At 40.5% G+C, this 15,497-nt stretch overlaps 1 protein-coding gene across 1 annotated transcript in view; it reads left to right on the top strand.

Annotated features, from left to right (window-relative positions):
* Window positions 1–2,091: 2,091 nt before the first annotated feature.
* Window positions 2,092–15,497, top strand: part of abca2 (ATP-binding cassette, sub-family A (ABC1), member 2) — a 167,218-nt gene continuing 153,812 nt past the window's right edge. Inside the window, exon 1 of the mRNA XM_039620969.1 lies at window positions 2,092–2,420. Coding sequence (XP_039476903.1) covers window positions 2,355–2,420 — 66 coding nt within the window. The 5' untranslated portion in view covers window positions 2,092–2,354. The remainder of the gene's footprint in view (window positions 2,421–15,497) is intronic.

Below are 15,497 nucleotides of genomic sequence, written 5' to 3'. Positions count from 1 at the left end.
TCTGGGACCGTTTTGCCTTTTGAATGAAGAAATGCGTTAATTTCGGGTAGCAGCTCGTAAAAACGCCTCAAAACTCTGCTGCGGCTCAACCATCGGACCTCTGTGTAGTACAGCACATCTCCGTACGCAGACTCCAGTTCAGACAGGAATTGTTGGACCTGCCTGTGTTTAGGTCCATTTGCTCTGATGAAGTTTATGCATGATACCACAACCTTCATGACAGAATCCCACTTCAACACTTTGCAGCAAAGCGCTTGCTGGTGAATACAGTGTTATGCAGTGGACTTGTAGCGGGGCGGTGAGACCCCGTTCTTCCATCTCGCGGTTCATGCGTCCTATTAGGCCCCGAGATGCGCCCACCATACAAGGAGCCCCATCAGTCGTGAGCTTTGCCCAGTCCAGATCCAACTCTTCCATTGTTTGACATACTTTGTCGAAAATATCCTCCCCGTCGTAGTGCCTTTCAGTCTTTGGAGGGCTGCCAGCTCCTCGCACATCTCAAAGTTTGCGCTAACTCCACGAATAAAAATAAGAAGCTGCGCTGTGTCCTGCACGTCTGTGCTGTCATCCAGTGCTGATGAAAAAAAGTCAAATTCTTTCGTCTTCTGCTGCAGCTGGGCATATACATTACCCCCTATTTCTTCCACGCGTCTGGTGATTGTGCTCGCCGACAGACTCAAAGCATTAAAGACATCTTTCTTATCGGGACACACCTCCTCCACGACAACATTCAAACATTTCTTGACAAACTCTCCTTCACTGAAAAGTTTACCGCAGCTTGCTATCAGTTGAGCAACACGAAAGCTGGCCCGAACTGATGACTGGTTCAGCTGAGTTTAGCCTGCTGAGCTAACAGTCCACTTTTTAGCTTTGAGATTTTGTCTGTTCGCATTTGGCCTCACAAGCTATCATACTTGTCTTTGTGACAGCATTCATAATGTCGGCGCAGATTGTATTCTCTTCTATTTTTTCACGTTCATGTTCTGGGCAAAGTGAGGTCGTAGTGGCAAATTTTTTTTTTTTAGCGTGGTTCACAATTCAAATCAAATGAGCTTTATTGACATGAGGAAACATTTCCAGGGATTCAGTCGGGCAGGCCCACTACACCCCAGTGTTCTATGGGTGCATTATTGTTGATCGCGTGGCCAGACTGAAAAAATAATAATGCGAGGGAAAAAAATAATGCATCTCTAATATTGTTCAGGGGGCCGGGTCAAATGTGGAGGTAGTTTGGGGACCACTGCCCTACAGTGTTGTGTTGAAAAAATAAAAAGCGTGTTGTATAGCTCTCACCATTCCCTGCCCATATTACTGGATATGATGTTGTTTTCAAGGTCAACTTTGGCTTTGGGTGCTAACAAGGATTAAATGAATACTTGGCCAGCCTCTGTATTCCTGTTGGCTAAGGCCGAGTTTACTGTTGGGAAGTTTGAAGACAATCCATAAAAACCTGATTTTCACACTTGGTGTGACTTTGACAATCACCAAAACTGAATCAGCTGAAACAATATCTTCAAAAACTGTGGAGAATAGACTGCTAACAAACAAACAGTTTGTACATTATTTCCCTTCCTAAATCTACGAAGTATAAGGGCCACGTTAACAAAAAGTCATCATTTTGAGAATAAAGTAGAAATTTTGAGATTAATTTTGTACTTCAAGAAAAAAGTCCAGCTGCCACGGTTGGTATACCCTCAGAGTTTGTGACGTCATACTTCAGTGTGTCGGTAAATATAAGAAGAAAAATCAAACTTACTGGGGAGAGCTGATCTGTACAAAATGAAATGTCAGAGGACCGATGAAAGGTTCGTCTAGTAAAGATGATGTATGCTGTATCACAGCACCAAGGTTTTCTGTAGAGGGAAACAACGAGTGTAATCTTCACATTTAGACTTTTTAATCCAAATAGATTTTAGACTGCTTTATTTTCGAAACGATCAACAGTCTTTCTTTTCGCACTGTGGCTCTAATACTCCACCGTCCAAATCTGAGTCGAGAGGCTTTTGTTTTGAAAGGTCTATCGGAAGTCTGTGGTTTGGAGCTTGTCAGGCTGCTCCCAAACTGCTTTCCTGTTCCAACTCCAGCAGTTACATGATAAAGCAAGACTGTGAAGTGTTTACAGAGGATGACACACAGTCCCGTCACGCATTTTGCCGCCGCGCTCGGATAAATGCTCATTTTTCCTTCCGCCTGCGCTAAAATAATAATAATTATATTTTTTATTGGCTGAATCGGATCCAGGATGCCCAGAAACGGGATAGAAATCCCCCTGTTTTCTAAATTCAGCGTGACGTCACCGCCGCTATGCTAATTTGTTACATTTAGGACACAGTGAAGTAAAAGTGGAAAGGAAAATGGGATTCCTGCACCAACTCCATCTTCTGCTGTGGAAGAACATATCTCTGAAGAGGAGGGGGCCGGTAAGTGTGGCTGTGTTCAGCCTGCCCCGCTGCTGCATTGCCCACAGATGATGTTTGGACTAATTCTACCTCCGCCTGCTTCGGTCTGCATATGTTCCCATCAGGCATTAGGATAATACCGCAGCGTGAGAGTAGCTGGGTGTTGCTGAGCAGGAACGTGTACTGTGCGTGTGCCCGTGCTGGCGAACAGGTTGTTTCGAGATAAACAACTGTATGAATTGTGAGCAGGCCTATGCAGCTTCTGTAAGCCATGTTGGCGTGGACTGATCACGATGATCATTGTGATCATATTCAACAGCTGCTGTAATATTTTAGAAATATTACAACATGTTTGATTTCAGCCTGAGAACGGAGGCTGTAACATGTTGTTGTCATCGTGGAGCTACTTCAGCACCACCCAATGAAACATAGATTTCATATGAACTTTTCTCATATTAAGATTTATGGCAACAGGAATATTGTGATGCTTGACTGCAGTATTCAGGTTATTCTGATATGCATGTGTGTGACATAATGGTGATGAAATCATTCTGTGTTGGAGGAGTCAACAGAGAGCTGGAGGAGCAGGGACAGATATCTCAGCTTCTTGTTGATATGTTTTTGTGGAGAGTCAAACTCTGGAGTTGCTCTTGCAGTATGCTTTGGGTCGTTTGCATTTGACATCACCAAATCACAACAGCAGTTCCCTGAAGTGCACTTGCACTCAGACAAGCTCTTCTGAGTAAGTACTTGACAGTGAAGGATAAACTGGGGCAGAACCAGGTTCAGGGAGGGGCAAGGACCGTACTCTACTCTTTATATCATGTATACACGCCTGTAACCCAGTTCCACTGGCGGCCATATGCCCATGTCATACCAACGCATCCATCATGTTTGACAGATAATGGGGTTTGCTTTGGATTATAAGCTGTAAAGTTATTTCTGTCCTTTTTTCTTAGCGTCATTCACGTCAACTAATCTTGGTTCCATCCATCCGAAGCCTTCCCGTCATAAATGTGCTGGTTCTTGCAGCGCTTTTCAACTCGAGCACTCAAACAACTTGGAGTACAACACACACGTTACACTGTGTTATGACACTTATGTATTTACATTTTTAAATTCCTCTCTTGATAATGATACTCCCACCTCCTTCAGAGTGTTGACTTGGACAGGTGTTTTGAAGGGGTTTTCTTAACCAAGGAAACATTGTTGCAATCATCCACTATATTTGTCTCACATGGTGTTTTGGTGTTGCTGGAAGACACCAACAAAATTTAGCCATGTCACTGATTGGTCTGAAGGGAAACAGGCCTCGGCTGGTCACAGAACTGATCAGTCGGTAGTTTTCTGCTTTCTTTCTCTTTAAATGTAGCCGAGGCACCATAGGCATGTACCCAAGCTGCAATCCTTCTGTAACTGACAGCAGTCGCACATATCTATGAGTGTTCAGTGTATCCTTATATGCTGAAGAAGAAGGAGGACAGCCACAAGAACAGGGAAAAGTACACATGGCACAAAATTTCACCTGGAAGTCGGTGACTAGTTTATGATAGCTCTGACTTATTCGACATAAAAAATACACATTACCTTTTATTATGATTATTAGTTTGTTTTTTTTAGACAGCTGGAATTGCTGTTGTGAAATTAGCTTTTTTCTAAATTCAACATTGTAGTAATGTAATGTTAGTAGTAATGCTATTTGGCAACAAAATATTATTTTAAAAAGGTTGTCTACCATGAATTTAAGGAATTTAAGTCCATGTGTTAATCATTTTGGATTTGACTTGATTACTTTCGAGCTATGCATAAAATGGTGTAATTCTTTTACAGTTAATGCAATATTTCTGTTAAAGCCCTTCATTTATATTATATCTTGAAGCATAATCACCAAAATTATGTAACTTCCCAATATTCCTAATGGAATGAAAACTATTCCTTTGTGTAGATGCACAGGGGCATAAATACATGTGACAGTAATGAAATCCAGGGCTCTGCTGTAATGTGGTGTTAGTCTGTAGTACCAGCAGCTAGCAGTGTGTCTGACCTAGAGCTAGTAAACAAAAGTGGACTTGCATGGTATCTATAAAGACCACGAATAGCTGGAGACTAGAAAAAGATTTTAAATGAAGAGAGAACACAAAAACAGAAACACAGCAGGAAAGGGATAAACCATCTGCACAGGAGAAAGGAGAGGATGTGAGAGAGAACGATTTTAGAGATGGAGGGATGAAGAATGAAGCTCCTGACTGATAACAGAGCGAATCTGTAGAGGAATGTTCAATGACAGTTATTTGTAATGTCTAAGAAGCTGGACCACCGAGGGCTTGCACCGGAGACGCGAGACATGATCTGGAAATCCTTGGGTTACAAAGTTCGACTCGACTTGAGGGGATTTAGATGCAGTTTGAGCTTCTGTTTGTTCTGCTCCACACGTGGACGAAGTTACTGACGAGGTTTGAATCTCCTCCACCAAATGTGTGTAATTTACATGTTTACAGATGAGGTTGTTCCTTACATAGACACATCCACAAAGCCTGACAGTGTGGTATAGGAATATTAACAGATCTGCAGTGTGTGCTATGTAATACATATAAAATACTCATACCTAATCAACACTATATATAGACCTATCCTCAAATACTGAAAACTAACCTGTTTTCTAGGGCTGTGCGATATGACCAAAATCTCATATCCCGATATAAGAATTCTATCGTCCCGATAACGATATCAATCACAAAAATGTAACATTTTCTGTAAATTCTGTGAATCTAGGGCAGCTTGACTTGCGGGAAGTGTTTCTAGCTGCGCGTCATGTGGAGTCGAGTATTTTAACAGATGCATGAAACGATACATTTTTAGACATAAGTTGTAACAGCCGCCGTTTTCTTTGTGAGTATTTATTACACGGCGTGCTGCGGGGCAAAGCCTGTTCTAACGTTTTAGTCTAAGGTTTATTTTTTAGCACCTGACGGCTCTTTTTTGCTTCTCATTCGTAAATACTCTGCATCTTTCACGTGATTCAGTTTATTTTGAAAAGTCCCAACAGGATCTTGAGCTTTATTGTGAAAGGTTTATGTGGGACATAAACAAGCGGACACGCGATGGTGTTACCGTCGTTGTTGCTAACGACAACGCATAAAAACAGGCGCTTGTCCGTCCCTAGTGTGGTTATATTAAATATAAGAGAAAGAGAGAACTTTAAGAAATCAATATAGCCACTACAGTGACCATCAAAACGATGAAAAATATTGCCGTAAACAGTTTATTTTGCGACACCACGAAACAAACGATAGCGTAAGATGAAACGATAGACGTTTTTATATCGTCATCTGATATATATCGTTATATCGAACAGCCCTACTGTTTTCACACACAGAGTGCAGCACTGAACTTTCCTCCACCCGGGGGTGTGAAAGCCTGATGGAGTCAGATCATATCGGATATCTAAATATATTCATTTATGGTGATGTCTAAGTTTCTGTTTCAAATCGAGGTTATGGTTGGAGGAATTACTTGTTAAAAGAACAATTAACCTAAAAATATCCAAATATCTGTTTTTCTGACAAATATCGAGCTTGTTCCAAATGGGTTAAATGAAGACAGTGGGACTGGCCATCCTACCTGTGTCAGAGAAGAACCAAAGTTAGAGCTGCTTACAGTTAATCATTTATCAAGAACCTAAATATATGTGAAATGAGAACTTCTAAAGGTACTCACCTATCCTGGTTGCTTCTTGCAGGATGTGGAGCAAAAGGGTGAAAGCAGCTCAATCCCCTGCTTAAGAGCTCCTGGAACAGACCAGTGTGCCAGGTTAGGGAGTATGGTTAAAGAGGGTTTTAATTTAGATAGTAATGGGTGAAGCTTATGTTATTGGTTTGTTTATAGTACGTGTTGGAAATATGTATATGTTTGTGATGTGCTTTAATGTTATTGTATGTTTGTTTGTGTGGAGGGTTATGTTTTCATTTTGATTAGTTAACCCCATACTTGGACTATTCCGGATGCTCACCTGGAAAGATAGAGTATAAAAGGAAGCCATTTTGTTTAGTTGTACTGAGTGCGTGTGCGCTTATCATGTTCCTTCATTAATAAAGTGCCAATCCATGGATGTCTTTTACTCCGGTCTCGTGTCATATTATTGGACAGAACCTATGACCGCCGGCCAAAACTGACAGTCTCATATGAAAGGAGGTAGAGCAGGTCATCTACTGATCGGAAGAAGACGTCAGTGTAGGTTTTCAGTCATCCACCGCATTGTAGTCTAAGGACCTTGGACATAAAAGTGACTGGACTTCTTTAAATTTCTTGAAGACGTTTCACCTCTCCTCCGAGAAACGTCTTTAGTTCTAAGATCAAACAATTGCAGAATGTCAGGTATTTAAACCCCAGTGGGAGTTGTCCCTAAGAGGGCCCACTATTGATCATGTGGCAATCACATGAGCCGAAGTGTGAAAAAAGGCCGTGGGTTACCATTGTGAGACCTTCCCTCACTCTATCATGTAACCCATTGAGATCACCTGATGATGTAGATGTGAGTGGACATTAAGGCGTCGTGCCTTATGTTGTGCCATGAGTTCATGCAGTGGCTGTTTGGTTTCTCTAAGGTCTGAGTACTACTTGTTGCATGCACAGCATACACTGTCTGTATTAGCTTATGTTTGGGAGATTTGTCCTTGGGATGAACCAGTGTTTGTCTGAGGGTGTGGCTGGGTGACCAGGATGTCATGTTTGTAGAAAATTCTCCTGAGCTTCTCTGATAAACCTGTTACATAAGGGATGACAGTGTTGTTCCTTTGTAGGGTCCTGATTAATCCCACTTTGTGTTCCAGAGGGTGGTGGGAGTCAAAGAGGAGGGCTGTGTGTGTGGGCTTCAGGTAAACTTCAGTCTTGAGGTTTCCATTCTCCCCAATGTTCACAGCACAGTCCACGAACAGCAAACTGTTGTCCTTTGTGTCTTCTCTGGTGAACTTAATGTTTCTATCCACTGTTGATGTGAACAGTGAAGGATTATACTTTTTGATTTTTTACGTTTTGATTTTGACAACATATCTGTACCAGTGGCTAGGTGCTGTCCCTTTAAAAGAGCCAAGAGCCTTTCTGTCCTAAAATGGATGACACCGAGGAGTCCATGGCACATCCATGTTTTGCTCTGTAGAAAATAAGTTTGTCAAAATAGAAGCCTTAACTGTTCACCAGCTTTTCTTTCCAAGCTCCTTACAGTACTGGTCAGAAGGTTGGTGGTTCGATCCCCGGCAGCTCCAGTCTGCATGCCAAATCCTCTTGGGCAAGATACTAACCCCAAGTTGGTCACTGATGCATCCATCAGAGTATGAGTGTGTTTGAATGTTAGATAGAAAGCACTTACGCATAGAAAAAAGTGCCTGTGTGAATGAGGCATGTTGTATAAGTGCTTTGAGTGCTCTGGGAGAAAAGTTCTGTTTAATTGATAATGTTGACTATAACAATTAATCGATGCATGATATAATAATAATAACAATAAATGTTTTTTGTAACTGCAGTACACTACAGGTAATATTACAGTAATCCTTTTCCACCTAACATTGGGTAGTTAATCTGTGGGTTGGACTATATCATAATAATCAGTTAAACTGTTTAATTGGCACTGAACACTACTCCACCTGAGAAACTATAACATACAGCCATCAGTGTAATTAGTTTTTGTCTAATTCTGTTTGTTCTGTTTTACTAGTAGTAAGCACAGGCATTTAGATGAATCTGTCCTGTAGAGGCTCGAGCACCTCTCAAAGTGCTGAAGTCATGACAGAGAGCATCACCTCAAAGATAAGAGCACGCCTCAGTCCAGGGTATGTCCCCCGCTATCGTGAATTCATGAGCTGAATCATCTGTTAGCTTGTTTTTTTGGACTGGAAAATAAAGTCTTTTTGATTCAATTTAAAGCTTTATTTGAACTGATGGATAGAACCCATTTCAGTTTCTTATTTGCACATTATCTTTTGTTTAAATACTACTAGCACTTTGATTTGTATTAGTTGATATTTTTATTTATTTCATTTTTAGTGTGACGGGCTTATTGAGTTATGTTAAAAATACATTTGATTATTTTGAAATTCATGTGTTTCCTGTTTTAATTTGCTGTGGGATGAGACAACAGGGTGATATTCACAGGTGGGCAGACGTGAGCACGAGGTTTGCTCTCAGGAAGCAGAGATAAGAGTTACTGAAATAGTCCTTGACTAATCGAATAAAAGTCAGTCAACAGATTAGTCAACAACCAAATAATCTTTAGCTGCATCCCTATTTAAGAATCAGTCCATTTACCATTCCCCTTTGAACAAGCATGTGGCAACAGGAATGACAAACTTCCTTTTAACAGGATGAAACCCCGGGTAGAACCAGGCTCAGGGAGGGGCGGCCATCTGCCACCACTGGTTGAACACATAGTGAGTGAAAAAGAAATAATGCATCATGAGATGTGCCCAGTAACTTTTTGCGCTAACTAACTAAGAGAGAATTCAGGGTCACCTGATCAACCCATAACTATAGGCTTTAGCAAAAAGTCAAGTTTTAAGCCTAATCTGAAAGTAGAGATAGTGTCTGTCTCCTCCAAACTAGGAGATGGTTCCATAGAAGAGGGGCCTGTGGAGTGTGGGGTTAAATGCTTTGGTTTATCCTGCCTCTTGCTCAAACAGTATTAAAAGTGACACCTTTGTGATCACGTCTTCTTTTGTACAATGAATCAATCTCTCTGTATTTCCTGTGCAGCCAAAAGTGCCATAAAAGCACCACATTGATTCTGATAGTAGATAGCAGATTTTCTTAAACTCCTCTGCCCATTTAGGTTTGTCTAATACTTTTTTCCCCCTGATCCTCATACGTCAGTTAAAATATCATGCAAATATTTTTATAAAGGTGTCAGAAATTTCACTGGACCTAAAATACCTGCTCCAGCAGGACTAGATGGCATTAGCTTAATGTGGAAGGGTTTTTTTGTCTTTTATAACATGTGTCTAGCTGAGATGAAACCTGCTTAAATCACCAACTAGGCCATCGAAACTGCAAAAAAGCAATTTATGTTTTATATGTTTTTGTTTTTCTTTTAAATATACTTTAGTAGACTGTGCCTGCTGGCAGAAGTCATTCTATACTCTTCACTGAAAACCAGTTACCCAAAACCAGTAGGCTTTGCTTGTAGCAGAGGGTTCCGTGAAGAGCACCAGAGATACATTTTGATTACATCTATAGATGAAATTAAGCGAAAAAGAATTACTGGATAAGATAAAAGTGGTTGGAACATTCATCTGATAAAAGCTAATCTTGGGTTGAAATGCAGTTTTTAAACCTCTTTCTTAACGAAACACGTTTACATGGCAGGTTATACTTCAAATCTTGGGATTTGCCTTCCATCAGTCTACTTTACTTAATCCATAATGTCAAATTATTTCGAAAAAATTCTAATTTAACAGTACTGATATCAGTCCCACAGTGTGTGCAGTATTTTGTATATTTTGTTAATTAGCCAAATCTAAAATCTTTAGACCTTCCTAGAAGCTTAAGTCTGGATTCAGTCCACTATTGTCTTGGGTGTTTTCGTTGAGTCATTGTTGTGCTGAAAAGTGATCTGTTGCCTTGAGCTCCGGTCTCTCTATACCTATACCCACTTCATCCATGCATCACCTTTGAAATGCGTTAGACAGGTCAAGAAAGAATGCCTGGTGGGGGGGTTTTCTGCTTTTTAAACCAACTCTTGAGAATTAAAATTCTTTCTACAAAAGTGTCCTATTAGATCTTTGTGCATCCAATGGTCAAGTCCAATTTTGTGTGGAGTTTGAATGTTCTCTATGTGTCACGGGGTCTCTTAAGCTTACTCATAATGTCCTTCCTAAATTCCCAACACATTCATGTTAGTTTTCTTGATGTCAATTAGTCGTTGATGTGTTTAGTGCTTACAGTACATTGAATAGAGCACTTTATGAAATCGTGGTTAAATGCGCGCTTTGAGTATTAAGTAAGAGTAGAAAATGCTGTATAAAGGAACATATGTCTGTAGGTTTTCAGTCATTGAGGTCATGGTAGTCCGAGGATCTTGGAAAGAAAGTTGAAGAAACCTCTTAGATGACTTTTCTCTTCAAGAAATTTTAAAAAGTCCTGTCACTCTCTTTCTAAGCTTTTCAGACCCCTAAAGGGACCAGTTAAAAGAAGAAGAAGAGGAATCTATAACGCCACCAAAATGTTCCTTCCACTCCACGATTTGGTTTTTGTCCTGACATGCAGTATAGTTTAACTGTAACCGTAGTTACCGAGTTGTGTTAACCGTACCTCAGGTTACCACAACTCTAGTGCGGTCAAGGTCTACACACACCTCAAATGTCCTGTATGTAAACTGTCTCTTACTAAGTTTTTAGTCTAACTAGGATAAATAGTAAAAGGACTAGTTCTTATATAGCGCTTTTCTTCTCTGAGCACTCAAAGGGCTTTACACAACTTGTCTTATTCACCCATGCCCTTTTTTCTGTGCTGTTTCTAAGTGCTTTCTGTCTAACATTTACACACATTTATACTCCGATGGATACATTGGAGAGCAACACAGGGTTAGTATCTTGCCCAAGGATATTTGCCATGCAGTCTGGAGGAGACTGGGATCAAACCACCAACCTTCCGGTTAGTATCTGACCTACAGCCACCCCATGGTGTAAGACAGTTTACAAACAGTACTCACTCTACTAGATCTGAGTAGTTACCTGTTGTAAGTGAACAATGTATCAAACATGTTTGTGGAAGTAAACAAATAAGCAAAGATTTCTGATACCCCATTTCCATCTGTCTGATGGTGTCATTGGTGAATAAGCATCCTACTCACAGTTTTTATTTGTGGGTAAGGTCCTATAATAGGGCTGTGCGATATGACCAAAATCTCATATCCCGATATGCGACATTTATCGTCCCAACAACGATATATATATCACACATCACAAACATTTTACATTTTCTGTAAATTCTGTGAATCTCGGGCAACTCGACTTGGGTGACGTGTTTTCAGCTGGGCGTCGTGTACCTGGAGTTGAGTGTTTTGACCGATGCATGAAACTACATTTTTAGTAGGGGTGCAACAATACTCGTATCGATATTGAACCGTTCGATACAGTGCTTTCGGTTCGGTACGCATATGTATCTAACAATATAAAAAATTTTAATTTATTTTATCAACTTTTCTTCTGACGACGCTGTCTGTGTTGAGCACTCAGTGGATCTGCGTTCGACTACTCCGCCTAGGCTGCACTGTCGAGTGCAGATCCACTGAGCGCAGCACAAGCTAGCAAGACAGAAGCTAAGCTCGTTGCAACATGGCAATTGAACCTCCCCCACCCTCATTCAGATCTGGCGTTTGGAACTATCTTGGTTTTCATGTGAAGCATGACCCTGATGGTTAGAGTTGGATGTCTCGAGACCGGTCTTGGTCTCGAGACCACTTTTACGTGGTCTTGGTCTCGTCTTGGTCTCGACGGACTTTTGTCTTGGTCTTGTCTTGGTCTCGACGGACTTTTGTCTTGGTCTCGGTCTTGGTCTCGCTGTTTCGGTCTTGCGTTCTCAAATCGACATAGTGTTCGGGAGATTTGGAGTCAACCATCAGCGGAGCGGGGGGGGGGGGGGCATACTGGGCTTAACAAGGTCATTTTTTCAGAAGCATGGGGTCTTTTGGAGTGTAATTTGTTAGTTAGATGCCTGACTGACAACACACGAAGCACAGAGCGCACCGTCGTAAATTCACCCTAATTTTGGTATGATCCGAGCTCAGGCACTAGGCGACTGAGCACAGCACCCATGTGAGCGAGTTGGGAGAAGCTGCTGCCTGCGAGTTTGCTGCAGAGGAGAGCTTAAGTTTGACCAGGTACCAAAACAAATCATTCGTACTGAACTAATAATGTAAATATGACGGTGTATCACAAAAGATTGATATAAACTGATCACTTGGTTATGTTACTTGCTCTTGAGTGACTCAACAAATGGATAAATAAAAAGCGAACGACAATGCTGAGTTTTTAGAGAGTCTTAGCTTACATTTCATATTTTCAGTTCTTACCCTCCACGGCTAAACAAACTCTCTAAATCGGTTTCAATTGTGTACTGATGAACACAACAATGGACATAAGGAGCTTCTTTCAAAGAAAAAACTCAGGTAGATGTTATTTTATATATTATGCTTTGGATGTTGTTCAGTATATCTATGCAAAACAAGAGGAATTTCAATACACAGCACTATATTCACAGCTGAAACCAGATGTTTACATACACTTTAGGGAGAAAACATAAAAACTGTTTTTTACTGTTAAACATCAATTTAGAGTAAACTTTTGTTTTAGATAAATAAATGTTGAAATATATATGTATATATATATATATATATATATATATATATATATATATATATATATATATATATATATGAAGTCATTCTTTTTTTGAACAAAACTCAAAACAGAGCATAATAATCTTTCTGTCATTTCTACCCTCACTTAATTTCCTTTCGCTGCTCAGCTCTCACACAGTGGCTCAGTTATGCTCCAATCCCTCCGTATTGTGGCCAATCACATGCGAGGATATAGGATAATATCATTATGTGAAAAACAGAGAGGGTGAGAGACGCGACAGTCAAGTGGAGCATCCGTCTGTCCTCTCAGTAAGTGAGTGAGACAGTAGACAGCGGTGAGGAGGGCTGTGCGAAAGCAAAAACACATAAATATGCCTGAGACCCGTAAACGAAGCAGCATCTGGCTGCAGTTTAAAGACTTTTTTTGTCTCGGTCTTGGTGTTGGTCTTGGTCTTGTCTCGACTCGGTCTCGGTCTTGGTCTCGTCTCAACTTGGTCTTGGTCTTGGTCTTGTCTTGGTCTCGATACCCTCTGGTCTTGGTCTTGTCTTGGTCTCAATACCCTCTGGTCTTGGTCTTGCCTTGGTCTCGGATTAGGCGGTCTTGACTACAAGTCTACTGATGGTAAGTGCGTCATGGACAAAAGTAAAACAGTATGTCGGATGTGCCACGCAATGCTCAACTGGTGGGAACTAGTGTGTTAGCGCTGTTAACGTGTTAACGTGTTGACACCGTCCAGCCCCACGCACGGGGCGATCCGCGGTAACTCGTTAACGGAGATTTGCCGCGTTATGGCATTAATGTCATTTTAACGAGAGTAACGCTGACAGCACTAGTGGGAACACAACGAATATGACTGCACATTTACGCTGACATCATCCTGGTGCAAAGACAAGTGGAAGCAGACAAAAACAACAAGCATGCATGCTACAAACTTTACCCGAGTCATTTAGACAGCCGTCAGCACATGATTCTCCTTATGGGGACCTGATATGTTTAATATGCTGCTGAGAATATACCCCAGAAGAAGGGTATAGTATAGGTTTTATTTTGGAAAGAGCCATTTCTCTGTAATAAACTCTCTTTTCCAAAGATGAGTGATTTCTCGATCAGATAGATTTATTTTTTTATTTTGTTGTTTCAGCAACATTAAATTTAAAAACTGTACTTTTGAGTTAAAATATATATTTATAATTTTAATAAATGACAAATTAAAAAGGCATGAACATTTCTTTGTATCGAAAAAACATTGAACCGTGACACCAAAGTATCGAACCGAACCGAACCGTGAATTTTGTGTATCGTTGCACCCCTAATTTTTAGACATAAGTTGTAACGGCCGCCATTTTCTTTGTGAGTATTTATTACACGGCGTGCTGCTGGGAAAAGCCTGTTTTAACGTTTAAGTCTAAGGTTCATTTGGAGCACCTGTTGCCTCTTTTTTACTTCTTATCCCTAAACTCTCTCCAAACTCTTTCACTTGACTCTTGCGTAGGTGGTAGAAGAGCTTTGCCGTGTTAGAGTCTGAAGTGAGGAACGGTTTCCTGCATAAGTTGCATAGTACAGTTAGAGCTGGGCGATATAAGATTTTTTCATATCACGATATGTTTTTTTCATTTCAGGCGATAACGATATATATCACGATATAAGCCAAATAACTATATTTGTAAGATTTAAATGTGCCGTTGCTCACAAGTAAAATGTGAAATAATTAGCAGCTTGTTTTAATTAAAATTTTTATTTCCCATAATAAGTTCAACAGGGCAGATGTACTTAAGGAACATGAGACTTCAGTTTCAGATAAATAAAGGCAAATATTGCAAACTACACAAAAGGCAGCCGCTAAAGCGTTTAAGTTTCAAAATAGAACAAACAAAACAGACTAAATTGTCAATTCCACTTAGAAAAGAAATATTAATTCTAAAAATAAATCTTAGGTCGTTTTACAGAAGAACAGACAAAATTGACTAACTTTAGTCAATATCAAATAAACTGAGAACTAAAAGGAAATTCTCAATCTCTCCTTGTTGTATAGCTTAGCTTTTCAAACAGTTTTAACAGTTACTTTAGTTTGACAAAAGCCGAATGACGAATTAGCGCTTTCAGTCAGAGATTGAGCATGCACCGCTTTATTGTATTTCCAGACTTGCTTTCGGCACAATTTACAGTGCGTGCTACTCTGTTTTTTGTCAGACTTGAAATAGCCGAAATAACTTCACACTACGGAACTTCTGTGGCCCTTCTGTTCGACAAGCTCTCCGGCATTGGAACCATCATCTGTTTTTTCTTCGGTAACCTTCGCTCACGCTCTGATTGTTCTCTAGTCGGCAAACTAATTTCCTTCATTACCCGGGCTGCACGGCTGCAAAAACAAATACACATGTGCGCCTTGGCACTTGTGCTGTACGTAACAAGTCACGTGACGTGACGCTGCGGCTGTGATTGGTTCGGCTCTGCGCTACTTAATTTGGATTGGCTGTTCTTTTTTTTTTTTTTTAAGAGGACAAGAGAGATGAGGCCTATCGCAATAGTTTAATTTTTCTATCGAGAAAAAGTTATTTCGCAATACATATCGTTATCGTTTTATCGCCCAGCTCTAAGTACAGTTTTCTGGTCCGTGTCAGACTTTTCATAACCAAACCATGTCCATGCTACAGAGGTAGCCCTTCGTTTAGGAATAAGGTCCTTGTCTGTGAAGGTTCTCAGTCATCCAGGTCATCGTAGTCAAAGGAGTTTGCAAAGAAAAGCGTCT

This window comes from Oreochromis aureus, linkage group 12, assembly GCF_013358895.1.
Source record: "Oreochromis aureus strain Israel breed Guangdong linkage group 12, ZZ_aureus, whole genome shotgun sequence".
NCBI lineage: Eukaryota > Metazoa > Chordata > Actinopteri > Cichliformes > Cichlidae > Oreochromis > Oreochromis aureus.
Note: the sequence above shows the minus strand (reverse complement) of the source record. Positions and strands in the feature narration are given on the sequence as shown.